This window comes from Neovison vison, chromosome 11, assembly GCF_020171115.1.
Source record: "Neovison vison isolate M4711 chromosome 11, ASM_NN_V1, whole genome shotgun sequence".
NCBI classification, from domain to species: Eukaryota; Metazoa; Chordata; class Mammalia; order Carnivora; family Mustelidae; genus Neogale; species Neogale vison.
In genome coordinates, this window is record NC_058101.1 from 65,964,104 (window position 1) to 65,990,723 (window position 26,620).

At 55.0% G+C, this 26,620-nt stretch overlaps 1 protein-coding gene across 6 annotated transcripts; it reads left to right on the forward strand.

The window, feature by feature from the left end:
• Positions 1–234: 234 nt before the first annotated feature.
• On the forward strand, positions 235–23,380 carry TRMT44 (tRNA methyltransferase 44 homolog). Of its 6 annotated transcripts, XM_044267872.1 has the most exons (13): positions 235–818; positions 2,261–2,375; positions 4,985–5,204; positions 6,888–6,956; positions 7,666–7,773; positions 8,957–9,028; positions 11,889–11,995; positions 12,816–12,999; positions 14,866–14,982; positions 15,118–15,274; positions 17,479–17,595; positions 18,074–18,182; positions 22,540–23,379. In XM_044267872.1, the coding sequence occupies exons 1-13, from the start codon at positions 242–244 to the stop codon at positions 22,841–22,843; spliced, it is 2,256 nt and encodes a 751-aa protein (XP_044123807.1). In that variant the 5' UTR covers positions 235–241; the 3' UTR covers positions 22,844–23,379. The 6 variants fall into 6 exon arrangements, with proteins under 6 accessions (XP_044123807.1, XP_044123806.1, XP_044123808.1 ...); XM_044267871.1 differs by having other exon boundaries at positions 14,866–15,274; XM_044267873.1 differs by lacking the exon at positions 22,540–23,379 and adding an exon at positions 21,695–22,529 and having other exon boundaries at positions 14,866–15,274.
• Positions 23,381–26,620: the final 3,240 nt, after the last annotated feature.

Sequence of the window (26,620 nt, forward strand, 5' to 3'; positions counted from 1 at the left end):
ACGCAGTGTCCACACGCTGCCGCCAGGGCTGTAGTCAGAGCCCAGCGAGGACGCGCCCCTGCAGGCAGCACGCGCCGCGCGGGCAGCCCCGGAGAAGCCAGCGTGGGCGACACTGCGTAACGCGCGGGCAGTGGGCGCCTCGGGGCTGAGGGATCCGCCCCGCCCCGTGACGTCGCAGGCTGCGCCGCCTGTGCGTCGTCGCAGCACGCCGTAGTCGCGCAGGGCTGGGCGCGGGCTAACCATGGCGGAGGTGGGCCGCGCTGCTGTGCGCGACCCGGGTGCGCTACTCCCGGGGGGCTTCTGGGCGGCGGTGGCCGTGTGGCTGGAGAGGCCGCAGGTGGCCAACAAACGGCTGTGTGGCGTCCGTCTGGAGGCCCGGCGGAGTGTGGCGTTGCCCCGGGCCGCTGCGGGACCCCGTCCTCGCTCCCCCGGCGAGGGCCTGGGTCCCGGGCAGACTACAGGCCCGGCGCGGGGCACCGCAATTCGCGGGCCCGGGGAATCGCAGCCCCGGCACGGGCAAAGGGAGAACCGCAAGGAAGCGGCCGCCGTGGCTCGGCTCGCAGGGGGTTTCGGGCCGGCCGGCGAGGCTGGAGTCGGGGAGAGCGATTCCCCTGCCTCGGATCTGGATTCTCTCTGGGACGCTTTCTTTCAGAGCCTCGACGGCGGCCATCCAGAGCTGCTGGCCTTCCTTAGCGGGCCCGCGGCGGGATCCCAGCCGGAGGCGCCGAGCGAGCTCTCCGTGGTTCTCAGAACCCTCATCCCGAAAACAGGCCCTCGCTGCCCGCTTGCTGTCCCGAGGAGAGAACTAGTCGTGCAAGGTAGGAGACTGTCTCGTGGTGACGGGCGGAACGAGGGAGGTGGAAATTCACCGAAGCGGGATTTCTCAGCGGGCTCCTGGAACCTAGGCTCCTCCCCCCGACGCCGGGAGGCGGGGCGCGGGACCCATCTTCAGGTCAGGGCAGATACGGTCCTGGCAGCTTTGGGGGAGGCTTGGGTCATTCTAGGGCTGCAGCCTTGAGCTATTAGGAGCCGTGTCAGGGTTGAGTGAAGCTTCTAGGCCAGGTTGGAGCCTCGTTGAGACGGGGCGCAGAGGAGGCGGGCTGGAGTTGGGTCAGGGAGAGAATCTTGGGCACAGGATGCAGTTAAATGAAAAAGCATTTGTTGAACCTCAGATCAGTGAAGAGGCACACACGGTTACTATGTCAGTACCTTTGCAGTGTCCTAGGAAGGTTGTAAATTTTTTTTTTTTTTTACTGTTTTTTGAAGGGACGCATAGAAATATGTATTTCTAGTGTAGAGAATGGGGTCATTGTTGGGAGGGGTCTGGAATGCCTGAGGGAGAAGGTGAAGGAGTTCCCTGTGTTGAATGATGGATAGGAGGTTTAGCAGGGGAAGAGATGAGTGGAAGGCCTGCTCCTGGAGCAGCTGCTGGAGGCCTCCATCGGGTTTTCTCAGAGCCCGCAGTAGTGTCCAGTCCTTCTCATGCTTGCATCCTCCTTTTCTGCCTCCAGCTGGAGAAAGTTTTCAGCTTATCTGGGCCCCTGTGACTGACATGAGCCACCTGTTTAATCCAAGTACTCCCTTTCCTGAGGTTTGTAGCCTCGTCACATCTGCAGAGACCCTCTGTGCCTTGTCACATGGCAAAGACACAGCCTGGGGCATTTGGGTGCTGTTGCCTTCGAGAGGCTGTGGGACCACATTCAACAACACCAAATTGCTGTAGGTGCCTTCCCTCCCACTCCCACTTCCCAGCGCTGTCTGCCTCTCTGCCTCTGCAAGGCTCTTCCCATGTGTCCCCTCTGCTGGGAGGCTCTCTTTTCATCTGTTATGTCCACACAAATTTAGGAACTCTTCCAGTTTCTGTCTCCTGTGTTTGATCTCCATTTCCCCTCTACCAGACAGAGGTTGGTGAGTCAGTGCCCCTGAGGGCTTCAGATGTAGATGTCTGCACTCCCAGATTGGCTTCCCTGTGAGGGAGAGGGAGTGGTCCTCAACTGGGGCTTTCTCCCTTCAGCTGCTGCTGAGCATGTCTGCTGTGTGGGCCTGGCCCCTTGTAGGCTCGGGATGCAGCAGTGAATAGGACATCAAACGTGTCTGTTCTCCTGGATGCTGTGATAAAGGGGGAGTGGGGTGGGGTGGGGAGGAGGGAAGCCCTGGGAGAGCAAAGTCGGCCTGAGTCATGACTCTTTTTAGTACTGCTTCTATAAAATGCTGAACCGAGCAGTTTTACTGGATTATCCCTGTCTTTTTTTTCCTCCAGATGTCCTCAGTGGAACTGTAACTTTTTTACCTTTGGAAGAAGATGATGGTGGGAATGTAAAGGTTGAGACGAGCAACGTGTATCAAATCCGGCTCAGTCAGAGCCAGGAAGAATGGTAAGAGCTCCAGAATGGAGTCCTCTTCCAGAGCTGTGTGGTTTCTGTCCCTTGTCTGGGGAGCTGCAGGACTCAGGGTCATTGAAGAGATAGATGAAGGTGCCCTTTGGCAGTGAAGGGGTGTGGGAATGTGTTTCCTGTTTCTAGGTGCCCTTTCCATGGCGTGTCTTGGTTCTTTTCGGTACCTGGCCTGAATCTGTATTCTGCCCAGTCCACGTAGCCAGGATGCTGAGTAGCACATAGGTTTAGCCTAATTGAGTAATCGCAAATCCCCTTATTATTTTCTTTCTTATAACTTGGGAATGGGGAGTGAGAATAGCTTCCTTTTTTATTTCCTGCTGAGGCTCACGTTTTGTATGTATTGGGTAGTCCGTGGTTCTTATCCCGAAAGTGGTAGTTCAGTAGCCCCCTTCGTTCCATGTGGCTTTGGGCCTGTACTGCAAGTGTGAAACTTGGTTTACTTCCCTTTGATGTTTTTAAAATGGAAAAGTCAGAGGAAGGATACATTCACTTCATCACTCTGCTGCTGCTGTTTTCCTGAGAGCCATGTCTGATCTGTACTTTCAGAATAACCTTGGGGATTGTGCTTTTGAATCAGACTGGGCTTGGCATATGGCTTTGTATAAAGCAGGGGAATACTGTGGGAAGAGCCTCCTTATGCAGGCAGATATACCTGGGTTTGCCCACTAGCAGTGTGACCCTGGGTACGTGGCCTCTGGCCCTCAGTCTCCTTACCTGTGTGATGGGTTTAATAATTCTTGAACTTCTGAGGAGGGCCTAGGCTTCAAAGGGACCTGTTGCAGGCACAGAAGCTTGATAGCAAGACTTAGAGCCTGGCTGAAGACTCTTAGAATTATCTAGAGACTGCCCGCCCCAGGGACCTGGCCCCGGGCCCTTCCTCCATGTGCTTGTGTTGGAGAGTGGGGACTGGGAGCAGGCACCTGGGGGACAACGTGTTTCCTGTGGCGGTCACTGGGTGGGGGGCGCTGATGGCAGAGCTGGCAGGTAGCCCCTGAAGGCCTGCGCTCAGGGCTGCTGTGCAGGCACCCAGCCCGGCACGGTTGTAGCAGCACAATGGTATGTTCCACGCATGGCAGTTCCATTCTTTGCTCACGGACTCAGGGCTTGGACTCGGCTGCCTGCTCCCATCATTCCGGGTTGGCGTATCCTGTCTTCGAGCCCCTAGGCAGCTATTCCTTACATCCCTTTGGGCACTCGGGCCAGGTGCTGAGCACAAGCGAAATGGGACTTGACAGGGTTGCATCAGTAGTGCACTGTGCTCCTCATGGTCTTCTGTCATCACAGTGGTGTCAGTGTGTGCCTGTCCCACCTCGTGCTCCACAGGGGCCCGGGAGCGGCGCCACACACACAAACTCGCTCTGCCACCACCTGGTGCTGAGGACCATGCAGGGCCGGAAAGCAGGGGAACCATGTCTGTGTCCCCATGGCCCCTCGGTAACAAAGGCGGTGTCATGTCATGTCCACACAGATTGGGTGGGCAGTGCCCGTGAGGAGGGGGCATCCCAGGTAAGGCCTGAGCGGGTGGGCAAGTAGGCCATGGGGACTCTGGGAGACACCTGGGAGAAGAGCCCGAGGCCCAGGGACGAGCAGGGGAGGGGTCTGACAGGGTGTGCCTACCCCAGCAAGGAGCTTCCAAGGTGAAGGGTGAAGGGACGGGTAGAAGGGGGCATCCTGAGTCCTTCCCAGGCTCTTCCTGCAGCGTGAGCTCCCCAAGGTGTGCCTCTCAGTGCACAGTCGGAGCCTGTTACTTAGAGGGGGTGAGTTGTGTCTCCAGGGCTCACGGTGGCTAAAAGCATGACAGCCCTAGTTCTAGTCAGAGCACCTGACCTCTCACCCTCACCCCCCACTTGTCCTTGACCCCTATGCACCCTTGTCCCCCACGCCTCCTCTTGTCTTAGGGCCGCTGTGGAACACCACCTTTTTATAGCCTTTCCACACCCGACAGACTAGACACTCTCCCCTTATTGGTCTGCCTGAATCGTGTCCTCAGACAGCGTCCTGTGATTTGAGTCCATGGGGGTGAGCTTTTACTTGCATGTTCAACACACGGACAGAGAGGCCCCGCTGTGTGCCTGGCATGGGGCAGGTAGCAGTGGATGGAGACACACAGCGCACGCAGCCCTGAGCTACATGGGGACTGTGGTCATCCTTAGCTGTGGGGCTGAGCACTCCGCTTTCTGGCCGGGAAGTATGGTGAGCCATTGTACTCACACTTGAGTTGCATGTGTGAAAATACATAAAAACATAGTGTTAGGAGAATCCTGAGACATCTGGGAGGCAGCTAATCAGTGCATGAAGCAGACAGTAGGAGGAGTTCTGTTACGTGTCCATCCTTCGGACGGGCTTCATAGGATGGGTAAATACATTTTTAATAGCATTTGTAAGAAAAGAATTTTTTCTGCTCTTAGAAAAAATGTGTTTTTCTCTATTTGTTGAAAGTTCTGCCATTAGTTCCCAATTGTTGGGTTTCAGATCAAATAATTTATACTTATAGCTGTCTTAACATGTCCTCTCTTTTGGTAAATATTTAATTTAAAAATAAGAATTGAAACCAGCTCTGCTTATTCATATTTCTCTTATTTTTAAAGGTTCATATCTATTTTAATTTTCTGTCCAGAAAGATGGCATTCAGATGGCATCGTTTATCCCCAGCCTGCCTGGCTGGGAGAAGAGCTGCTGGCCAGGTTGGCCCGGTGGTCTGTGGAGAGCAAGAAGAGCGGATTTAAAAGCACCCTGTCCCTCATTTCCATCATCAAGTACAGCAAAACTTACCAGATGCTTAAGGAGAAGTATAAAGACATGGTCAAGGTAACTGGGGAAACATTGGTGATTCCCTCCTTTAGATGAGGGGACATTGACCAAATTATGCCAGGAAGAGCCATTTTCCGGTAAACTTTGTGGTGTATGCAGACACAGATCTCAAGTCAAAACAACGCCACTTAAGGGCCTGCATGTAGGCTGTATTTTGACATAAATAGGGATGCAAACTGCGAAACTATTGACGCATGGAAAAGGATCTTTTCTTTCTTTCTTTCTTTTTTTTTTTTTTTTTGCACATGGCTAATTTTTTCGCAAGCAAATAAAAGCAAAGTACTTAATTGAAAATAATTGGATATTCTGAAATTGCCACATTTCCTTATGTAAACTTAAACATGTTTAAAGAAAAGATATGAAAAATTGAAGTATAAAAAGCGTATACTTTCAGAAAGAAGGTTAATTTCAGAACATGTCCTTAATTTTATTTTTAAGATGTAAAGGGAAAGTAACAGCAAACCTCTGTGCTCACATCCAGAGGAAGAAATAAAGTTTCCCTAACATAGCTGAACTTCTTTTGTAGTGTTGCCCAAGTATGGCCCTCTTTCTGGAAGGAACCATGATTTCTCATTTGTGTGTATGTGTGTGTGTGTGTTCTGCATTTTGTTTTGTTTTGTTTTGAGGGGGGTTGTAGAGGGAGAGAATCTTGAGAGAGAGAATGCTCAGCACAGAGCCTGACGTGGGGCGCAGTCTGATGAACCTGAGAATAAGACCTGAGCCGAGATCAGGAGTCAGATCCTTAACCGACTGAGCCACCAGGCACCCAGATGTGTGTGTGGTTTTTTTTCTCAGTTACCTATTATCGTATAACAGAACATTCCAAAGGTCACAGGCTAGAGACTGTGCCCTTTCATTCTTACTGTAGTGTGTGGGTCCTTGCCTGGCCGACAAAGCTGGTGGCCCCTTCGCTTTCAGATCCTGGCCTGAGAGGCCTTCATTATTTTCCTAACTATTCATTTCCTTCCAGAAAGGACTTCATCTATTATTCCAGCCTTTGAAATTGTCCTTAGTGAGACAGCCCGACCTGTTTAATCCCCCATGACTAGACATGGACATCAGAACGTGTTGCCTTGTCTTGGGTTTTTCCTCTTTTGCCAGCTGTCTGTTCTGCATGTGGCCTGTGTGGGCAGTGAGGCATTATGTCTGAGCGGCCGGTGCTTTCGGAGCACCTGCTTGTTGTCCCATGTGGCCACGGAGGCTTTAGCTTTCCGGAGAGGGAAATGGGGACCCCCTGCTGAGGGCCACACCTGACAAATGACAGCCAGGTGCCCACAGACCAGACAGCTGGGCCCGGCTTCCTGAGCCCTTTGCTTTCCTGGGGTTCCTTGTTCCTCTTCCTCATCTACAGGAACGATGGAAAAGGAGAGCTGAGCATTCTCCTTGATGTGGCCTCATCTAAACAGCCTCATCCGTCATTTCTGTTGCAAAGTCCTGCCACAGACTGCAGTGCTCTTGCCGTGTCCTGTGACACACGTGCAGTAAAGATTTGGCGTGTCTTTATGTTGTGCTCTTACTGTAAGAGAGCTTTATCTGTGTCTGCCTTTCGAATGAACTTTTTTTTTACAACTTTCCTGCCTGGTTAGTCTCATTTGACTTAGGCTGATGCGGCTACTTAACGTGTCGTGAAATGGCAGGGTGACGAGCGAACAGTTACATATGCCCTGGAAAATGTTTTAGGTGTGGCCTGAAGTAACCGATCCCGAGAAGTTTGTGTATGAAGATGTGGCTATTGCTGCATACCTGCTGGTAAGCGCGCATCCAGTTGCCTAAGCCCCTCTGCGGTGGGGGCGGTGTGCTCTCCGCCGCCGGTGGGGAGCAACAGTCATTAAATCCGTAAGCCTGCGTGCTGGCTTGGTGGCATGGACTCTCGTCTGACTGTGGGAGAGGAGCACGCCTGAGCTGTGAAGCCGACCCGCAGGGGCTCTAGCTCAGCTGGGCATTTCCAACGCCCCCTCCCCATGGGCCCATGGCGCCACTCGAGCCGCTGACAGGCCCCCCCGTAACATGCACTTGCCCTCCGCTCCTGGGTCCATCCTTGGCTAGCTTGCTAGCCCCAGAATTTGGGTGTGCCCTTGACGGAATTGTCTTGACTCTCCTATCTAGCACATGTTTGGGCCAGATGATTTCTAATTCCCTTTCGTCTGAAGGTACAGCCCAGAAGAACAGAGAGAGGGCATGAGGACCCAGCAGTAGCCTGTGAAGCTCTTGCCTGGAGAGGACCACTTTCATGTGGACTCTTGCTGGGACAGGTGGCCTCAAGACCCCCGAGGCATCGGGCGAGAGCAGCCCCTCTGCTCACCTGTGTGTCACCTACACAGACCCAGGGCCGCAGACAAGGGCTGGCCACCTGTCCTGGAAACGCGATTTATAACTCATGCAGAATTTGTGTCTTGAGTTATTCTTAGAGGGAATGAATGAGGTACTGATTATTATTTATTTATTTTTTTTAATTTAGATTTTGTGGGAAGAAGAAAGAGCTGAACTGCACTTGACGGCCAAGCAGTCCTTTATTGACTTAGGATGTGGGAACGGTCTCCTGGTCCATATCCTCAGCACCGAGGGGGTAAGGGCGCTCCCATGGCCCACCTAGTGCCTTTTCCAAGTGTCTCCCAGACCAGGACAAGGATCCTTGATGTTTTTCACTGCTGGTTCAAGCTGAACCCAGAGTCTGCCCAGCTCTTGGGCTGGGACCGAGGAGAGCAGGGGCCTGTGTGGCTCGGGGAGAGGATGGCCATCCCGCTGGTTGGAACAGGGCTCACGTGGGTGTACCTAGGGACCACTTCGCATAGCAAGGCTGTTGTGGCCGTCGGGTGCTCTTTGGGGAACGAGACATGTCAGGGCACTAGAAGGGGAAGGAGAGGCAGTGGGTTCTGTCCTCCAGAAGCTGGAATCCCCATGTAGAGGCCGTTACACTCCCACTGTGGTGTGCACCGGCGACAGGGGTGTGTCAGATCCATGTGGTAAAGGTGGGATGCGATAGAATAGCCCCTGTCACTTAGAGCAAGTGGTTCAGTGTGAGCCATGAGCTTCCCAGTCCTGTGCTTCCAGCCGGTGTCCAGCCTTCCCTCGGAGTCATGTGGGAGGTGACTGTCACCCTGTGACCCCCGCTGACTTCTGTGGCATTCTGCCCTGTGGGAAAGGCGCTCTGTGCACAGCTGTAGGACTTGAAGTGGGGTTGTTGGAATACTTCTTATTTGCTTTGTTAAAAAATGGGTTTGTGACAGTGACAGCTGTAAACAAGTTGTCTGGGGTAGGGCATGTCAGCACATCAGGCGGTGACCTTCAGGCTGGTAGGTAAGGCCGGGGCACCTTATGCACCTCTTCTCTCCTCCCAACTTGGAAACGAGCATGGCTGCCCTGTGGGAGCCCGTGGGCACGGGCATGCATCCTGGGGGCGAAGCCACTGCAGGGGGACATGCCTCATTGGCTGGCCAGCTGGAGGGGTGGGTACACTGGGGTCTGGGCCTGACTCTGGGCCATGAGTGGGAGCTCTGTGTCCAGGTGTGTCTTCTGGGCCATTGGCCTTGAACCTGTTCCCATGCCTCAACTCTCTTTCCCCTTGGTGAAGACTCCTGGTGACCCTCAGCAGCCCTCGGGATCTGACCTTCCTCAGTCGCTGAGAAGCGGCGGGTGCCATCAGGGGTCCCGCACTTCACGCTGCCGACTCACCCTGCAGAGTTTAATGCATTCTTGCTCATTTATTGTGATGTACTGACGTTGACCTTTGCATTCTGAAATTCTTCTAGCACCCAGGCAGAGGGATCGATGTCCGGAGAAGAAAAATCTGGGACATGTATGGACCACAGACTTGCTTGGAGGTACCGACCGTGTTCATTTGTCTGCTCTTGGTGTGCTTGCCCCATGGGGCAATTGTTTTCACGAGCGTGCCTGGCGCTGACCTTTCCAGCTGCCTTGTGCATGTTAGCTAGTCCTCGAGCAGTGCCAGCTGTTGGTCCCCCATCATGCCCACTGTTCCTGGAGGCCATGGCACACGCACCCTGCTTCTTTGCTCACCTCCTGTTCTCAGTGGTGTCTTCAGATGACAAGTCACACTGTGTAAATCCTTGTGCATCAGTCTTAGTCCACTTAAAAAAAACATCTGTCATAGGCCAAACTTGAGACGTTTTGGATGATATTGTCATAATGCTTTTCAGAAAGGTTTTTCCTCAAATACACTTTCAAGGAGAGTTTGGAACGCTATAAGAAATGCATCAAAAATAAATAAATAAATAAAAGGAGAAAAAGTAGAGGTTTGCATATTTACCAAATACTTGAGTGCCCTCAACCTGCCAGGCATTCTCAGGTACTGATATTTCGACAGTGATGGGAGGCTGCTGCCCCCTTTCAGGGGCGGGGAGCACCCATGTATACATTGCGGGTTCGGGGTGGCAGGTGTGGTACACGCTGAGGGGGGTGAGGGGGCTGCCGTGGGTCTGGGTTGTGCTGTGTGTGGAGGTGGCTGGCAGGGCCTCCCAGCAAGAGGGCAGGTGCCGAGGAGCCAGGAGAGGAAGGTAAAATGCAGCTGGGCTGGGGCAGGGCCACAGGTGTGCGGACGCCCTATGGAGCTGCAGAGCTGGGCCACGCACATTTCCTATGGGCCATCTAGTGGTCTGACTTCCAGAGCCCATGACCCTCAGGCCACAGTAAACCCAGGTCCCCGCAACCTTGCTCAGGAGTAGCTCACTTGTCCTGATACCAGTCAGAGAGGATTGTCTCCCCAGGGGAGGAAGTGACCGGCCCCCTGAGCAGCAGTCCCATGTCAGGTCTGGTGTTCAGTGTTTATGGAGTTGGGGTCCAGTCAAGGCCTCCAGGTCGGCCAGTGGAGGGCTCAGTGGCAAGGGTCTGCACACTCAGCTCCTCCCGCCACCCAATGGGGCTCTGCCACCCTGGTGGCCTCAGGACCTTGGTCCTGGAGTTATACGCAGGGTGTGACTAGGATGCAGATTGTCCTCCCAGGTGGCAGAGTGCTGACGGGACGTCTGGTGTTCACTTTTTGCTGTGGACAATGTAAGAGCACACGGACGTCACAAGGCGCGTGGTTGTCCCGGAAGCCTACGGGCGTCACAGCCACTCTTGTAGCCCCCACTCTGCCCGCTGCTCTTGGGAAACAAATCTCAGCTCTGCCACTTCATCTGTAAGTAGTTAGACTCTGAGACTCTTTTTATACCTTCTGCCTCACTTTCTTCTAAAGTTGAGAGTAATATCGCAAAAAATAAAAAAGATTCGTGGAAGGGAGTTCACGGCTGCTTCTGTGGCTGGTTGTCTTTATCTGCATGGTCAAAAGCTGAGCATGAGTTTCCAGCTTCTTTCCAAATCCTCGTTTGATTGTAAGCAAAACCACCTGTCTTAAATAACAGCGGCTATAAATTGTGTTTTAATTCATGCAGGCCGTTTACAGGGAAATAAGCAACTTTAAATCTAGACGGGGTGGGAATAGAGAATAACATCAAAGGTTTGTTTTTCCTGCTTTTAAATTACGCATATGCTTGTTGACTGGTACTGTTTTCGGTGTTTTAGTATGTGTGTAAGTAGAAGCCCAGATGCTTATATAAGAATCAGAAAGATTGTGGAGTTTAAATTCTACTTTCATTTACATCACGTCTGCCCAAGACCCATGGTTTTTGTTGTCCTACGGAATGGCCTTGGAAGTGGGGTTGTCCTAGTGTCTTCTCTGTTTGTTTTGATGAAGGAATGGCAGCTGCACTTGCTTCCCTTGGGGCTTCAAGAGTAGGGTTGAACCACTCACTTCATGAGTGGTTGCATAATGTCCTTTCTCTCTATCTTTCCAGTTTTTACCGCAGACCCACTGTTGGGATCTGACTTCAGTCATTCATAATGACCGTTCTTAAGTCATAAAATCAAGCTGCTTTCAGCTTAATGATAGGAATTATCATGCCTGTGGAGTGGGTTTTTACTTGGTGTCTGAGTGTTTACAAAACCTCGCATGGGGGTGCGTGGGTGGCTCAGTGGGTTAAAGCCTCTACCTTCAGCTCAGGTCATGATCCCAGAGTCCTGGGATCGAGCCCCTCGTCGGGCTCCCTGCTCCGCGGGAAGCTTGCTTCTTCCACTCCCACTCCCCTTGCTTGTGTTCCCTCTCTTGCTGTGTCTTTCTCTGTCAAATAAATAAATAAAATATTTTTTAAAAAATATCACATGATAGCAGAGGTTTCTGCTCTGTGTGAGCTGCCCTGGTCTCTTGCCTTTCCCTGTGCTGCCGTGGGTGTGCTTTGTGACGTTGATCGGCAGGCGTGAGGTTGCGTGATGCATTACGTTACACACTTAGATCAACTTCAGACCTGCTTGTGTTCTGCTCACAAAGGAACCGTTTCCACACTCCAGAACATCGGAGCCCTCTGTGGCTCCGATGTTCTGGAGTGTGGAAACGGTTCCTTTGTCCCATCTCTGGCAGCTCCTTGTATGTTGATATACAGAAGTGCATTTGTACGGATCAGAAAGAGATGAACACTCAGAGGGCATGGTTGGTTTCTCTAGCGATGATGCTGGAAGCCGCTGGGTTTCACGCCCTCTGGAGCAGATGCAGCCCTATGTTCAGGTGCCCGCCTGGTGTCCCCCAGGCCCCGGGGTGGGGCTGAGACCATGCCCAGCAAGCCGGTCTTGCTTCGGGAGCTCTGTGCTGCTTTACTGAACACACGGTTTTGTTTTGTGTTTTTTTCTCAGGAAGGTGCAATCACCCCAAGTGATAAGACCCTTTTCCCTGACGTCGATTGGTTGATTGGTAACCATTCCGATGAACTGACGCCGTGGGTACCCGTCATTGCAGCCCGGTGAGCAGGTGGCCTGGGTGGCAGGGTGGATGGCAGGGGAGGTTTGAGTGCCCTCTTTCCGCATCTGGCCACCAGTGGCTGTTGGACACCGGAAATGGAGCCTGGTCAGATTGTCAGAAGGATGATGTGTCGAGCGTATCAGGCCCGGGCTGAATTCTGCCTGGCTAGAGAAGATCAGCTCCCAAATGCGGTTCACGGCATTCTGCTCAACAGTGCTGATGAAAACTAAGGACTTTGGTGGTGTTTTTAGCTGGTGTGGAGACAGGTCGTGTTTTCTTGGAAGTTGTTTTCTGACAGTGAGGGCCGGTCTTCAAAGGAAAAGTCTGTGGACAAGGTGACCCTTGGAACAGTATTTCTCTCTCAGCGCAGGGACTACATGCGGGGCGGCAGCCCTTCTGGCTCAGGAGGAGATGTTGCCTCGAATGTTCTGTGGCTATGGTCTGCCAACCAGGGTCTTTGGAACTGCCCTGGCTCTCCAAGGGTAATGTAGGTCAAGGAGCACATCTTAGTCTTTGCCATGCCTGCCTCTGAGCTCCCGCCCTCCCGGCTGAAGCCTCACGTGCTTCTGGAAGTCTTATGTTGCAGTTGAGGAGAACAGCTGCGAGGGAGCAAGTTTTTATGAAAGTAATTAGATTCATGTTTTATGAAGAAAGTATGGCATGCTGCATTGTTTCTAGAAACTGAATTAGGGAGAGCTGTTATTCATGTTCTCATCAGAAAACATGAGCAGCCGCCAGCACACATGTCTTATTCCAAGGCATGATAGCCACGTGGCTCTCCTGCTGAATTTTCTTTCGGTTTTGGTGGATTGATTTTGAAGGTCCTCCTATGGCTGCCGTTTCTTTGTCCTTCCCTGCTGCTTCTTTGACTTCACCGGGAAGTACTCCCGGAGGCAGAGCAGGAAGACTCAGTACCGAGAGTACCTTGATTTCATCACAGAAGTGGGGCTGGCCTGCGGGTTTCACGTCGAGGAGGACTGCCTGCGCATCCCATCAACCAAAAGGGTGCGTTCTGGTCAGCATGGGCTCGCCGTCTTCGGTGGGGTGCTGGCATCTGGATGGGAGGCTGAGGGTCGCGTCACAGAACCAAAAGGGCTGCTGGCGTTCAACACTGGGTGTGTTCCAGAAGCTGCCTGTGCTGATCTCAGTGTCTCAGCCACAGGTGGCCTTCGGAGGGCTCATTCTGCACCCACGGCCCATCCCGTCGTGGCTTTGCAGGACCCTCGCCAAGTCTTCATTTCCTTACCAGAAATTGCACGTGGCCCTCAGGTACCTGCCCAGAGAAGGCGTCAGCCTGACTTATATAGCGGTGGCCCAAGTATTGTCTGTGGCTGCCCGCTCTGAGTTCCAACTCCTCGGGTTCCCTAGTGATTGGCCCAAATTGAAGTCTGGTTCAGAAGTTCCAAATGAGTCCCATTTTCTCGTTACATGCTCCATTAATTCAGATTTGCCTGAAAGGTAGTTTGCCCAGACAGACTTTGGCCCTTGCCCAGTCTGTGAAAACAGCTAGTGTGACCTCCCCGCCGGGGGGGTCAGAGTGGACTGGGTAGCCTTCCCACTCACCCTCTGAGCCACCGGTTTGTGATAATCTCTGGTAGCTTCCTTTTATCAGACTCTGTGGCTGTCAGTGTGCTTTTTTGACCAGCAAAACACAAAAACCCATCATATCCCAATTAGAAGCTTGATTGCTTAATTGCTTGATATGGTGAGAAGGACCCAAGACAGATATGAGGGGAGCTCTTGGCTCTGCCCCTGCTCGCCGCGAACTGTCACACACATCGCAAACCATACCTGTGTCCCCCGTGTTTCCGGAGGGGAGGCGATAACACGGCGCCTTCATCATGGGCACCCAGTGGTGGCAGTGAGTGGGTCCCCCGGGGCCTCGGGTACATCATTGCTGCCTGTGTAGTTACCACTCAGATCATTCTGAAAGCTTCCTTTGGGACTGTGCTTTTGAGCCACGGTGTCATTCTCATAAGTACCCTCATGTCAGCAAGTCCCACCGGGAACCGCTGAGATTTGGGTCATATGCCTACAAGGGTCCCAGTTTGGGTTTTTGCACTAGTCTTTCCATTTTCTTGCTGGAGGGCACGTACGCTGCTTCTCTCTGAGCCTCAGCTTGCTTGTAACCCGGTGGACTGGGGGGCAGATGCGAGAGCCAGTGTGCACACATCATACTGTTCAATGGGGGCACCTGGCACATTTGTCCCCACACAGCAATGTCACTTCACCTGCCCATGATCACATAGGGAGCAGGTGGCAGAGCTGGAGTATAGTGAGGGGTGGCTCTGATGCTTGCTTTTATTGCCTGTAAGCTGGTTTTGTAGCTCTCACCCGGGGAGGACGTTGAGAGATGCTGTACCTAGGGTGGCGGCGCCAGACCGGCCTCACTTGCCCCGGGGACGCCTGTGCGGCCGCCTTCCTCTGGGCTGTATAGGGGAGAAAGCTCAAAGAGAGCATTCATGCTGCCCCAGGTACTCTTCAGGGGCCACATGCCCCCCTCATCGGACCAGGTGTCCAGAAAGATGTCCTAGTTGGAGAGGTCTGGCTTCCCAGCAGCGTCCATGCTTGGGGTCACACGAAGGCTCCCACAAGTGAAGTGTTCAGAGCAGGCATGGCCGTAAGGTCAGTGGGGGGCTCTGTTGTTATATGTGTGTTAAGGCCCTCAAAGTCTGAGCCTTGAGATTCTTCGTGGGCTTTTGCTCTTGGATTATTGTGGACGTTTTTATTGATACTGGTTCCTAAAGTAAGCATTTCTTTCATGATAAATGTCTAAAGCTTTTCATTTGTGCTGCAGAACAAGAGAGTTAAGTGGAAACCAGGCCATGCTGTAGGAGCCTGGTGATATACCCTGCTGTTTTTCACACACAGGTTTGTCTCATCGGGAAATCCAGAACATACCCACCTGCTGGAGAAGTTTCCATGGATGAGCAGAGAACCCAGTACATTAACAGCAGGCGGGGCCACCCCGTGAGCCCACCCAGCGAGGTGTCTCTCCCTCCTCCACCCCGGGCCACAGTGGGACACGCAGGTCACCCTGATGGGCAGCAGGCCTTGGACACCGGGGCTGCCACAGGAAGGGCGGAGATCCAGAACGACCAACTCTGGCTGTCTGGATTTCAGCCTAGAGAGAAAGCTGAGCGCGTGAGGAACTGTGCCACCCTTCCTCGAGATTTTATTGACCAAGTGGTTTTGCAAGTGGCACATTTGCTGTTGGAAGGAGAGCAGTTAAACACAGGAAGCGCTTCCAGCAGCAGCTCAAAGGCTTGGAACCGAGGAGGTAGGCCTCCAGCAGCCACATGCCTGCTGGCTTTCAGGTGGTGGCTCAGCTCTCCTTTAGGACCAACTTGAAACTGTGTGGTTGTTTTTAATTACTTGTATTTTAAAGAGACAACGAGGATGAACGAGCCACTGACACCCTGATTGTTTAACGGTTTCCCTCCAGTTCCCATTAATGTGCAGGACTCCATTCCTTCGGAGGAAGGCACTGAGGGCAGAGGGATGGTGTTCAGACTCTTAGTTCACCTTCACAGAATTGTCCAAACTGCAGGGGGTGGAGCTCTTTATTTTCAGTTTATAGGGGTCATCCAAATGGAAAACAGTCCTGAATGCCAGGAAAGCACACTGTCACCTTGACAATAGGGTAACACTTCGGAGATGTAGTCAGATAACCTGGTTCTCTTTGAAATCCCCCAAGTGCAAAACTCAGACGTGGTGAAAGGGAGACAGTTATATCTGATTGTCCTCATAGGATGAGTAATGTGCTGAAATCAGTGGCGTTCAGGAGAGATAGGGAACCAAGTGTGGGCTTCTGTTATTTTTGTAAAGTGAGTGTTTCCAGTCCTAGGCTGCTGCCCCATCCAAGCTGGTTTCTTTCCTGCGCGGCGGCACCAGAGGGCGCTGTGGAGCTGGCTGGGCTGGGCAGCGCCTGAGACTGCCTCTGAGTTTTGGGAGTCATTGGAGGATCTGGGGGAGCCTTACCTCAGTCTGTCTGGGGCTGCTGCCTGGCTGCCTGTGAGTGGAGGCCCAGGAGCAGGCGGCGAGCCTGTTCTCCCCCACCAGTGACGTCGTCCTGCCCAGAGCCTCCATGGCTCTGGTGTACGTGCCATGGGGCAGGGCTGTGGAGCAGCTCCCCTTCCCTATGGATCACTGACTCTGGCGGCATCTGACCAAAGGGCCTCTCTAGGGATGTGCTGGCGGCCTCTGCCAGAGCCCTCGCTGCAGGTGGCTGACCACCCATGTAACTAGGTGCTATGGCCTGTTCTGTGGGTTGGTGCCCCACTTCCTGCTGTGCCCTACTGAGGTGGGGCCCGAGTAAAGAGGAAGAAGGCAAGCTTCCAGTGGGGCCAGGAGTCCCTGAAGTAGGCAGGCAGGTGCCTCAGAGACGTGTGTGTGTATCTGTGTGTATCTGAAAATGGGGAGTTCGAACTCCCCATCTGAAAATGGGGAGTTCGACCTTCAGACCCAGGAGTGATTGAGTTCAGGAGATCCATGCCTGTGCTTAGGACGGCACTTTCCCAGTGGTAACCACCTGGGTTTTCTTGGGTCTGACATAGATAGTGGGTGGCTCTGATTGTCAGGTCTCAGGTCTCAGGCCTGCCTGCCTGGTGGAGACCCCTGCAGAGCTAGGGGGCCATTGTGCCACATGGGTCTCGGTGTCTGGGGCTGGCCTGAGGTGCTCCAGTGGGGTGGACCTGTGCCCTTGGCCTCTTAGCCCGTAGGTTCCTGCCCTCGGGTGGTCTTCTCACCTTCTGGCTGCTGGACTTTAGTGACCCCTCCACAGCCTGCCCCTGTGTGACATAGGCACAGGTCTGTCTTCTGTCTCCAGGCCCTGAGTGATCTCTGCAGGGGGCACAGGGTGGGAGGAGGTGGTCCGTGCCCTCACAGCTGGGTCAGGACACACACGGCCAAGGATGAGCATCCAGGGGGAGGCCGTGTGCAGCTGTGTGTGTGAACACCATCGCCAGTAGCTGGAGCGGGGCCGGACCCAGGAGGGGCAGGGGAGGCCGTCTGCAAGGGTTTCAGCCTTCTCCTTAGACGGCCCGCTTGCTCTCGGAACTGGTTTGAGGTGGCTGAGAGGTGCATCGTGAAGGCGGGCTGGCTCTGGTAGATGGAATCCCAGGCACAACACGGCTGCTCCCCTGGGCGTCGGGCCGGGCCACACGGCGGCACTGATTTTCCATGTCTGGAAGGAAGGGCTATCTTTGTTGGCCTGCATAGTCGTCGGGTGGGCAGAGGCGAGAGCCCAGGTACAGGGCCTGGCAGGTGGGACGTCCCTGGCATCCCCGGGGGTGGTGGCTCAGCCGTGTTTTTCCTACTCCATGTAGCGTGGCCTCAGAGCCACAGTCAATCTCACGGCCCCTCTTGATGACATGCGTGAGGGGCCGGGACAGAAGGAGCTGGCACTGTCTCCGAGCAATAGGCATCATGCCTGTTTAAGGCCTTATTGACCTTTATGTTGTTGGGGAAACCCGGTTTCCACAGGAAGCCTCTCCTTGGCGGAAGTGGCCCGTGAGCTGGCTGGGGAGACACTGCAGAGGTTGAAGCGGGAGTGTGGAGGCCTGCAGACGTTGCTCAGAAACAACCATCAGGTGTTTGAAGGTAAGGGATCAAGCCTGGAAACTCACTCATTCCTTAGATGTGGAGGACATGCCAAGATTTCCTGAATCAGAAGGTTCTTCCCCACAGATTCTGCCATCCCTGTCCCTGCTTTTTCTATTAAGTGAAGTTTGCTTTATTTTTCCTTTAAATTTTTTAAAAGATTGATTTATTTTGGAGTGTGCGCATACGAGTGATCTGAGGGGAAGGGCAGAGGGAGAGAACTGAGTGTGGAGCCTGATGTGGGGCTTGATCCCAGGACCCTGAGATCATGACCTGAGCTGAAACCAAGAGTCAGAAGTTCAACCGAGCACCCAGGTGCCCCTGAGTAAAGTTTGCTTTAGAGGAGATTTAGGTACCTAGGAAAGTGGGAGAGAGAGAGGATAGAGTCCCCCTGCCCATGCCTAGCTTTTGCCCTCCGAGCGCCTTCCACCAGGAAGGGGTATTGGCCATGCCTCTTATCCGATTTTCTCCAGTCCAGCCCCCATAGGTATGGCACCCCTGGCCAGGTCTGGCCTTAACCCTCTCCGGGATGTGCTCATGCCTCACATGGAAGGAAGAGCAAGTCTGAAAGCCTCCCGGCCGGCCAGGTATCACTAAAGGACTTTCGGCGGGGGGGGGTGGGGGGTGGGGGGTGGTGTTACTTGCGTTGGCCCTCGGCTGCCTGCATTCTGGAAGCATCCCAAGCTCCCAGCAGTTAGAGGAGGGAGCCCCGATGCCTGTCACTGCCCTGCCCTGTGTGTCTGCCCGGGCCCTTGGGAGCAAAGCTCTCAATCCCCTCCTGCCCCATGCTCCAGGCTTCCAGGATAGCCAGGTGGTATAGAGGGGCCCAGGAACCTGTGCCCTTTCACTCAGTCTGCTCTTGGCCAGGCTGGTGGGGAGGGAGGCGCAGAACAGATACTCACATGGGGACCAGGGGTAGAAGGAAGTTCCTTTACTTAGAGCGCGGTCAGCCATTTGTCCTGTTTCCTTCTTGGAACTCCTCTCCCCCTTTTCTTTGTGGAAGTATTTTAGAGTGAATCCCAGCCTGCCCACGATCACCCCTGAGTACATCAGCAAGGGGCTTTAGAGACCCTGGTGTCTGGTATCACCATCGTGCCATAGGTGCGTGTCCACTGGAGTCGTGATGTGTAGGGAGGCCTACCCTCCCACAGGGTGGGTGGCCGGAGGGCTGTGCTGGGCACATGACCTCTGGGCCGGGACTTGGTAAAGAGGATGAGGAACAGCCTTTGTTAATGGTCTGTGCTGGGAAGAAGTGGAATTGGGGCACAGTGAGAGGGCGTGGCCTGCAGCCTCCTGTGGTTGCAAGGAGGGCTTGGACCTCCGTGACGGCAGGGGAATAGTGACACCTTTGTGACCAGCTCTAGGCCAGCTGTGGGGTCACCATCTGTGCACCCACTCTCTGACACATCAGGGGCCTCAAGGGTCAAGGGCAGGGCCCAGTGCAAGTCCCCCCACAGCACGGCATCTGGCTCCTTCGGACTGCATCTGGGGAAGCACACTTGATTCTGTTTCCGCTGAGAGGTGACCCAGGAAGGCCAGCTATGGGCTGGTGCTGAGTACCTCTTCTTTCTGGGAGGTGGGTGCAGGACGTACAGGTGGTGGGTTCTGGGTGATGGTGCCTGAAGATGTGCTGAGAACGTGGGGTCCAGAGAAGACCCCGCCGGCAGGGGCTGCTCCTGCGCCCCTGGGGCCACCCTGCAGCTGCTGAGCCACGCTCCTTTGGGTCATTCCCCGTACCCCAACCCTGGTGCTGCTGCCGAGAAGAGTGGTTGGGCAGTGACTTGGGGCAAGTGGCCATGGCTGATGGAGCGTATCTGTCCACTCCCAGCCTGTAAGGCTAAGGGAGTTGGGCGCTGTCACCTTATCTTCCCTGCCAGTGTGTGCACATGACACATGAGAGCTCAGGTGCGCATGGCTCCCACGCATGCACAGGAGAGCTCAGGTGAGCAAGGCCCGTGTGTGTGCATAGGAGAGCTCAGGTGCACATGGCCCCCACTCATGCACGGGAGAACCTGAGTATGCATGGCTCCCACGCACGCATGGGAGAGCTCGGGTGCTCATGCCCCTCCCCATGTGTGCATGGTAGAGCTTGGGTGTGTGCAGCCCCCCACATGTGCAAGGAAGAGCTCAGGTATACACAGTCCCCCACATACACACATGCACAGGAGAGTTTGGGTGCGCACAACCCCCCCACGCATGCACGGGAGAGCTCAGGTGTGTGTGGCCCCCCATGTGTGCACAGGAGATCTCAGGAGTATGCGACCCCCCACATGGGGACAGCAGAGCTTGGATGCACATGGCTCCCTCCACGCATGCATGGGAGAGCTCAGGTGCGCAGGCTTACTGTGCCTTTGGGTGGCCCAGGTACCCTTGGTAGTGATAGACTTTGTTTTCATTTAAACCTGGTTTTCTCGGGGCAGTGCCTATGATGGCATTGAGCCCTGTAAACTGAATTGGAGTTTCCATGTTTTGAGTGGCTGCAGAGGCTGGGGTGTGGGCCGTCATGCCCCCTGCTGGGGAGTGGAGCCACTGGGGGGCCGGGGCGGCCATCCTGAAGCCGCAGTTCCTGCTGTACTCCAGCTTTGGCATGGCTGCCCGGGCTTTGCTCTCCCTCTCACAATCTCTTTGTCCGTGAAAACACCCGCTGCAACCCAGAAGGGCTGCCCTTCTGTTTTCCCAGCATGGCTTTCTATTTGACTTTGTGAAATCGTAGCTTTTTCCCCCCCACTATAAATATGCATGTATGTGACTGCTTTTCTATGCAGTTCACATGGCGGGGGAGGGGGGCACATTTATTTTTGGAAACACTTCTGAGTAGGCAGCTCAGGGCCTGAGCACTGAGTAAACATTCTGCTCACGGTCAGCAAAAACTATGCACGGAGTGTGCTCTTATCTCCCAGGGTGTTTGAAACAAGAGCCTCTAGTTTCTGGTCGTGTTTACAGGGCCAAGGAGGTTGAAGCGATTTTGGATGCCCTCAGTTCTGCCGGAGCTGAGCACCTTGTGAGGGATGGGCCAGTGCCCGGGTGGGTGCGTGCTGGGGGCAGGGGCTTGGTGGGACCGTGGCCGAGTGGTCTGTGCCTGAGGTGCCGTCACTCTGTGCTGGCCATGATGAACCTGTGGCTGCTTCTCACGTGGGGACTTGTTCAAAGTCTCTCCTGGTTAGAGATTGCTGGTCTGGCAACCCAGGTCACGTCTGATCAGAACCTGAGCATGGGGCACTGTTCTGGTAAATTGCCCATAGTGATTGTGGGAGGGAAAGTACTTTGGGAGGAGAATCCTGTGATTCCACCGGAGGATTGGGAGCATATTTCCCACAGCGGTTGGGAAGGCCCGCTGGTGCTCTGACCTGTGAGCCGGCTGGAGTGGGTGCAGGTGCCTGGCCCAGGCCTCCCCAGGATGGGAGCTGGGGGTGTCAGGAGGGGCACGGCAGGAGCTTCCCTGGGACCTGGGGGTGCACGGGAGTGTGTCGCAGGAGAGCTCGGGAAAACCCTTCTCTGCCAGGGCTGGTCCTCTGTCATTGGTGCCTGGGCCCCCTGTCCCCTGGCCCTGCAGGTGTTGCTCCAGAAATGTGACGAGGTGCCCATTTAACTCAAGAGACCACTGTGACAGCCTGCTGAAGGCCAGCCTCTCCTCGGGTGGGGACCCCTGTGGAGGCTTTGGACCAGGCTGAGGGCTCCTTGCATTTTTGGGTACACACCAAAGGTGCCTGGTGGGAGTCTCGCCTTGGGGCTCTTTCGGGACACACTTCAGGGCCACGTCCTTCTGCAGGGACATCAAGTGGAACCTAGTGATATATTCCCCTGACCTGAGCTCTCACACTAAGGAAGCTGGGCGTCGGCCTTGTGGGGAGCAGTGCAGGAGGCCAGCTCCGAGGGGGAGCCAGCTGTCCATGTGGTCTGTGAGGCGCCTCTCTGCAGCTCCTTTCCTTGCCTTAATGGAAAATGTTTAATAAATGGCAGTCCACAGAGACAGTCTCATTATTGCCACAACACGAGCCTGTTTGAAAGCAAACTCCAAGCTTTAGTTTGTGCTTTCAAGTTCTCATTAGAAGCTGGAGAGCCAGATTTATTCACTAAGCTTCCTTTCTTTCTCCCTGAGCGTGTCTGTCTCCGGGTGGCCTTACTGCTTCCAGGGAAAACCAGGATGGATGTGGCTGCTTTGGCCATGTTTTGGTGGAGTTGCTGGCTTCTGGGGGTCTGATGGCCAGGTGAACGCTTGGGTGGAGTCTGGGCCTTAATGGGGGGTGGCTGGCTTAGGCAGCCTGGTATGGGGCCCAGGCAGCCACTGGGGCTGTACCACTCCCCAGTCCCTGTGTCCTGTGGCAGCCCCCACCCTGCCAATGGGGCTGCTGTACCCCTCCCCACACTGTTTGCGTTTGGGGGCTCTGACTTTGCTGGGCACCAGTAAACCCTCCTCTTCGCCTGCCTGGAAGGGAGCTTTGCTTTTTCTCCCTTTGATGCGGAGGTGAGGCTCTCCATGACAGACGCCACTGCGGCTTCCCAAGCTGCACCTGAGCCTAGGACCACATGTGGCTCTTACACCGTGGTCTCCCAGGCCCTTGGTCACTGCCCATAGGCCCGTCCTAGTGCAGCCCCAGGCACTTGTCCATGGTTGCAGTCCGGATCTTGTCAGCAGCGCCCCCTGCGGCTCATTGCGCCAGCCGCCGGTGTTCAGCATGTGCCTCCTGAAGACCCCAGACCCCTGGCGCTGGCCTTTCCAGGCTCCCCTAGCCTCCCCAGCCTGCTCCTTGCCTGCTCCCTCGGGCCCTCCCTCCCACCCCCATGTCCGCCCCGCCAGGCCAAGGCTCCAGGTTCGGCCTCCACGGGTGCTCACCCTTCAGGCGTGGACGGCTGGTGTCAGGGGTCTGCAGCCCCAGGCCTTGGTGAGTTGGTGGACTTGGAGGAGAATGACTGGGCCATGTCTTCTCCTTGTTCCAAACACAGTTGTGAACGGGAGAGTTCACATTCGCGACTGGAGAGAAAAGAAGCTACAGAGGCAGCCGCACTCGGAAGCAAAGCGAAGACTCTGCTCGGAAGCTTTCAAGACCCGCATGTGCTGGTTCTACAGTCACCACCCCGATGGCTGTGTTCTGCCTTCGGACAGCTGCCCGTTTGCCCACGGGCCAGCAGAGCTGCGGCCGCCACAGACACCCAAGAGGAAGAAGCCAGTTCTGTGAGCTGCTTCTGCCATGTGCGAGGGGTACACCCTGGCTCTCTTGGGGACTGCAGACTCTGCAGGTTCAGGTGACTTCCTCTGGATTCCCCTGTAATGTGGCCTGTTAGTTACACGCACACCAGACGCTGCGGAAGCTGGTGTCCCTCCTGCATCCGCCCCTGAGTCAGTGCTGGCGCTGTGTTGTAAACGAGGTCTCACCTGTGTTTAGCATCTTTATTCCAGAAAGAGCACAGGAGCACTTGGAGCATCTCATTGTCTCGAAGGTGAGGAAGTGCCTGGACCATCTGGCCCCTCTTGGGAGCTTGGCTCGGGCTCGCTGGACTCGTGGCTGAGAGCGGGCTCACCCCAAGAGGACAGCCGGTCCTGTCATGTCTTTAGCCAGGTCGTACTAGGTGATGGGAAAGAAAATCTAAAGATCACAGAAAGCGAAAACCCCCTTGCCGTCTCTCTCTACTAGACCTCCCCAGAAGTGCTGTCAGCGGATCTTTTGGTTCTGGAGAAAAAAAAAAAAATCCCCTGTGTGTTTCTGTTTGAAATTATTTTTTCAGTTTTACATAAAAGGTCACGTCGATGTGCATTGTCCTGCCCTTCATTTTCTGCATGGCATGCCCTGGTGACTTCCACAGTGCGGTATTCTGCGGTGTGGGTATTCTCGCTTTGCTCCTGACCATGAGAATGAACTCCTCCCTTTCCCTGAGAGGCACCTCCGCTCAGTGCTGCACAGTAGTGCCTGGCCAGCCGCAGCCAGGTGGGGCCTGCGGCTGTGCCTGCCTCCCTCGCCCAGTGTGGTGCGCATGTTTCTCCCCACCCCCAGCCTCTTCCCTACAGGAGGCTCCTGGCAGAAAGTCCTGGTGCCAGTGGCCGCTGCGATGCCCCTTGGGCTACGATTGGCATGACCGGTGCACATGGAGCTGCTCTAAGCCATGAGGTGGGGGGGCCTGGTGCAGAGGCCCATCTGGCTGTGTTTGTGGGGGATGCCTGGTGTGGCTGAGCAGAAGGAGAAAGTCCCGGGCTTCTCATGGTGGCCGTGAGCTGGGTTAGCCCATGCTGGGGCTGCGGCCTCCTTTCCTCTGACCTCAGCTACGGCCACCAGGGGCCTTCATATGTGTGACACCAGTGAGTGGAGGTCTCCTGTGCACTTGCTGCCTGACGCCTCTGGGACGATTCCCCACAAGACAAGCACTGGTCTCTCTGCCTTGGGCTCAGACCTGGGGCAACCTCCCCTTCCCTCCTCTCTAAAGGGGAGCCCCTTCTAAGGGGTGAAGTGGGAGCCCTGGGCTGGCCTTTGAGGGTGCACAGCTGCCGGTGGCCAGGCTCTGGTAGCCCACATGTGTCCACTTCACTTTCCAACTGAGGGAGAGCTACTATGGCGGCCACAGCAGCCTGGACCTGCAGGCTGTGCGTCTGTCCCTGTCGCCAGCCCTGAAGCTGCTCGTCTTGGAATGGGTGGGCTGGCCCTTGGGGAAATGAGCAGCCCCACAAAGTCCTGAGGTGGATGCTTTGCCCTGAAAAACACGCCTCTTGGCTAGGATCAGGGGTGTGTTTTGGATGACCTCAGCTCTCCTAGGTGCCCCCGGGTTATGCCTGTCCCAAGGCGGGTGGCCAAGGGTCCTGCCAGGCTGGGTGCTGTGCTGCAGGAGGACATGCCCTGCCTCAGAGACTCCCTGCGTGCCACTCTGGGCAGCAGAAGTGGCCTGCTAGGCTGTGTCACCCGGACCTGACTTCTTGGTTGCAGGTACCCCTTCTTAACGGCCACCAGTACCGTGTCCCTGCCAGAGATCACTGTCGCATCTAGCGTTACACTCATGTGGGATCACAGTACACACATGTCCACAGGATTGTGTGGCTGGAGTGTATGGGATGGGAGTGACGAAGAGTCCCCGAGGGAGGGTCCTGGGGGCATGGACAGGGGAGTGGCCTCTAGCCTCTCTGCCCTCCTCTACCTGCTCTGTGCGCCTGGCCAGCAGGGTTCCACTCCCAGCTCTGACGTGACCCCCACTTCCCTCTCCCTGTTAGACCTGTTACTCCCTCAAAGGGGATTGGAAGGTGACACTGTGCTGCTCTTTTCCTCTGCCCACTGAGGGCCACCACACAGGGCACAGCTGCCACAGCAAACTGACCCAGGGTCCCCGCAGGAGGACCCTGTGTCAGGGGGACAGCCCAGCCCGGAGAGGCTGAGAGCTCAGAGTGGGCCGACACCTCCCTGGGGGGTTTCTCATGGGCTTTGTGGTCAGGGAGAGGCAGCTCATTAGAAACATTTAAGTCGGGTAAATGGTGGGTCTCCCAGCTCCTGGTTGACTTCTTGTCACCAGGCTCTAACCCCCAAAATGGTTTCCATGGTTGTTTGGCACGACCTGGCACACCGTCCTCGTGGCCCTGGGTCTAGTGGGGACACACAGCTTCGGCAAGGCCCGAGGTGGGGAGAGGCTGATGGCCCACAGAGGGTACCCCCTTGGTGCCTCCAGCCCTGTTGCTCTTGATGACAGAGTATACCCACAGTTGTGTTTAAGCCCTGCCACCCTGTGGTGCATCAGTGACTCAATGCCACAGCGAGCAGGTTGTCCCTCAGGCCAAGTGACTTGCGCAAAGTCATGGTGAGTAGATACCGGGGACAGGGTTCCATCCTGGCTCTGGCTTCTTCCAGGAGGCTCTTCCTTAGCAAGGTCCTTGACTGGAGGGGGCACCTGGGGGCCTAACTGGTCAGGTACTGGCGTCTCATCTGCTAGTTAGGGCTCGTGCTGCTGGCCTCCCCCGTGTCGGTGCTGAAGCATCCTTGTCTGCGAGACATCTGGAAACAGCGGAAGACATGAGAGCAGCTGTTGAGGGCACTGCCGGCCAGGCTCCAGGCAGGAGCTTGGCCCCCTGGCTCACGTGTGTCAGTCATGGTGGCGCATCAAACCCCAGACCTTTGGGCCCTTCATCCTGGCAGCTCCTCTAATGAATGGAGGTGAATCACTCAGGGCCACAACTGGGAGGGTACTTGAAACCACACAGTAATCCATCTGGCTTTTGTTGCTCCCGGAGGACCTGGCCTCTAGGGCTTCTTGGGTAATTAGCAGTCTAGGGACTTTTAATCCAAGGAGGCCACAGCAACCTTTGTGGCTGGCTCCAGCCCCTCTCTTGCTCAGTGATTTATCCAGGTGAGGGGCTGCGGAGCATCTGCCAACTTGTGTGATTCGGTGGTCTCCCCCCTGAGCCGTCCACATGGTGCAGGGAACGGGGGACTAGAAGGCCAATATGGCTGGGGTGCTGCTGGACAGCTGGAGAACACTGTGGGTGGGGGGAAGGAGCCACACCCTGAGTGGAAGTGGAAAGATCTCCCTGGGCCAGGTGTTTAGCAAACACTTAACAAAGCCCCTCTGGTGGGCCATGCCCTGAGCTGGCACTGGGAATGGAAGTGGTTCCTTCCAGAATGGCCAAGGGGTGCTGGACTGGCAGGAGTTCTGGAGCAGGGCCCCGTGTCCTGGCAGTGCCAGGCTGGATTCCAGGAAGAGAGAGGCCATCCTGGGTGGCTGGGCTGTGGGGAACAGGGCAAGGGTGGCCCCCAGGAGAGTCACAAACTGGCATGCAGTCTACTGTCCCTTACATTGCATTTCTAATGGCTGGTCGGGATTTACAGTTCATGTCCTTCACATGTCATTGTCTGTCTACCTTTGATCAATATTAAAGCCACTTCCAGAATAGGCAGAAGCCTCCCCAGTGAAGTCGTGCCATTTACATGCCTCCTGTTCTTTGTGCTGTTGTTATCAGGCATTTTATTTCTCATGTTGTAAACCTAGGAGCACAGTGTTGTTGCTGTTGTCTGAAAGAGTCCATTAACTTTTAAACATTAAAAGAAAAAGTTTTATA

Bases quoted from the DNA above. Each gene is read 5' to 3' on its own strand.
- TRMT44 (XM_044267871.1), top strand. From the start codon at position 242: ATGGCGGAGGTGGGCCGCGCTGCTGTGCGCGACCCGGGTGCGCTACTC. The intron at 15,275-17,478 runs GTAGGCCTCCAG...CGGTTTCCACAG, and splicing joins AAAGGCTTGGAACCGAGGAG to GAAGCCTCTCCTTGGCGGAA. The intron at 17,596-18,073 runs GTAAGGGATCAA...TCTCCAGTCCAG, and splicing joins CAACCATCAGGTGTTTGAAG to CCCCCATAGGTATGGCACCC.